The 1935-nt window shown below is 41.7% G+C and overlaps 1 protein-coding gene across 1 annotated transcript; it reads left to right on the top strand.

Moving 5' to 3' along the window:
* The first annotated feature begins 559 nt into the window (after nt 1-559).
* Nucleotides 560-1636, top strand: LOC107376972 (complement C1q-like protein 2). The gene is made up of 3 exons (XM_015946314.3): nt 560-875; nt 954-1079; nt 1148-1636. The coding sequence occupies exons 1-3, from the start codon at nt 563-565 to the stop codon at nt 1426-1428; spliced, it is 720 nt and encodes a 239-aa protein (XP_015801800.3). The 5' UTR covers nt 560-562; the 3' UTR covers nt 1429-1636.
* Nucleotides 1637-1935: the final 299 nt, after the last annotated feature.

The following is a 1935-nucleotide window of genomic DNA, read 5'->3' on the forward strand; positions in this document are numbered from 1 at the left end:
TAGTTTTAAAAATTTTCCATTTCCGATGTTTGGCTACGGCTTTATTGATGTACCGAATTGATCTTTTTGCCTGCAGAACTTCAGTCGCCATGTTTCTGAGAGTAATGATATTTCCTATGTGTTGAGTTGTTTCAATCTCTTGTCCAAGACCTAAGAGTAGAAAAGGAAACAAACGCTTGGTCACCCTTCGTTATTTTTAGCCGCTTTGGGTGTGAGAATGTGTTGCTCCCTGGGTCAGTTCATAAACAATAACAATATTGCCTAACGTAGTTATGCAGATGATACCAGATCTACCTAGCTCTATCACCTAGTGACTGTTAGGCAAAACAGCGTTATTTGTATAGCACATTGCCTCTGTGTATGACATCTGCTGTACAAATAAAGCTGCCTTGCTTTAAGACAGCTGTTACTTAGAGAGACACAATGATTTATACAAAGTTAAAGTGCTAGCATTATCTGAAATATCCAAACTGTCTAAACAAAATGCCTCCAAACTGAAATGAGGGAATTTCCAAATGAGTGAAACCCAGCGATGGTTCAGGTTAAATAAATCACTGGTGAAATGTTTTCTCAGATGTTAAAGATTAATCGATTGGAGACACAGCATAAAAACAGCAGAGGAGGGAGCATCAGCACGAGTTCTGGAGAAGCAGTAACAGAATCAACGATGAAATTCATACTTCTGACGGCAGTGTTGTTCTGTGGCTTAACATCAGCCCAGGATGTTGTTGCTGAGGACACAGTCGACACACAGTCGTGTTTTCCTGACATGTGTAAGTTCCTGAAAGAGTTTGGTGCCATGACAGAGAAGCAAAGCAGCATGGAGGCAAGGCTGAAGGAGGCAGAAACCCAGATCACTGAGCTGAAGAAGAAAGGTAAAAAGAATCATGTCTTCTGGAGTCACTTACAGGTGAAAACTTTAGTAAAATGCTAATTTATTCTTGAAACTCTAGATGCAACCAAAGTGGCGTTCACTGTAGGGTTAGGTGGAGGACAAGTCGGACCCTTCAGCACAGCCACAACACTGATTTACAAAACGGTGAAAACAAATGTGGGCAATGCCTACAACCCGGTCACAGGTTAGTACTCACACTTCCTGTTATGTCCTGATAGCTAACTAGCATTAGCTAACACACTGTTTCCACAGGTATCTTTGCTGCTCCCGTCACAGGGATCTACTACTTCACCTTCTCCTACCATGCAGGAGGGGAACACCCTGTGAGTCTCAACCTCATAAAGAACAATGAGGTGGTTGTGGGGGTGCATGATCACAGGTCATCAGGTGATGGCGCTGATAATGGAGGAAACTCAGCTTTCCTGCAGCTGCAGCAAGGAGACCAAGTCTACATGCAGCTTGTTGCTAACACTCATCTTTATGGGCACATTGCTGTCACCACTTTCAGTGGGGTTCTTCTGTACCAACTCTAAGACACAATTAGGTTTGTATTTTTTTCCCTCCACCTGAACCAATCCTCATGTAACCCTCTTATCTCTATTAAGGTAGCGCGACTCAGGGTTGCGAATGACCACAGCCACCAATTCATGTCATGTGTCTATGTATGTATGTCTGATCTCAGAATTGTGTGTACTGAAACTCTAATTTCCCTCTGGGATTAATAAAGTATCTTTGATTGATTGATCGATTTGACCTTTTTGAAGGTGTTTTTTCATGTTTAAGGCGTTTGTTGCAACACTGTTCTAAAAAATCTCACCTGTTCCTGCCAGAACCATGAGGTCTGGTTCCCAGGTACTTTACCTGATCCTAGAACTCATCTGTGGCCAATTCCTTTCATAAAAGGCTGTTCACTTAAAGCATTTAACATCTTTCCTTTAGATGCTTCTTTTTGGTCTGGCACTTAATGTGAGCTAACTCATACATTTGATTATTCTTTTGAGATTATTTGTGCTTACCATTATTACTCTGCCTGTTGCTTT

The sequence above is a fragment of the Nothobranchius furzeri genome, chromosome 2 (assembly GCF_043380555.1).
Source record: "Nothobranchius furzeri strain GRZ-AD chromosome 2, NfurGRZ-RIMD1, whole genome shotgun sequence".
NCBI classification, from domain to species: Eukaryota; Metazoa; Chordata; class Actinopteri; order Cyprinodontiformes; family Nothobranchiidae; genus Nothobranchius; species Nothobranchius furzeri.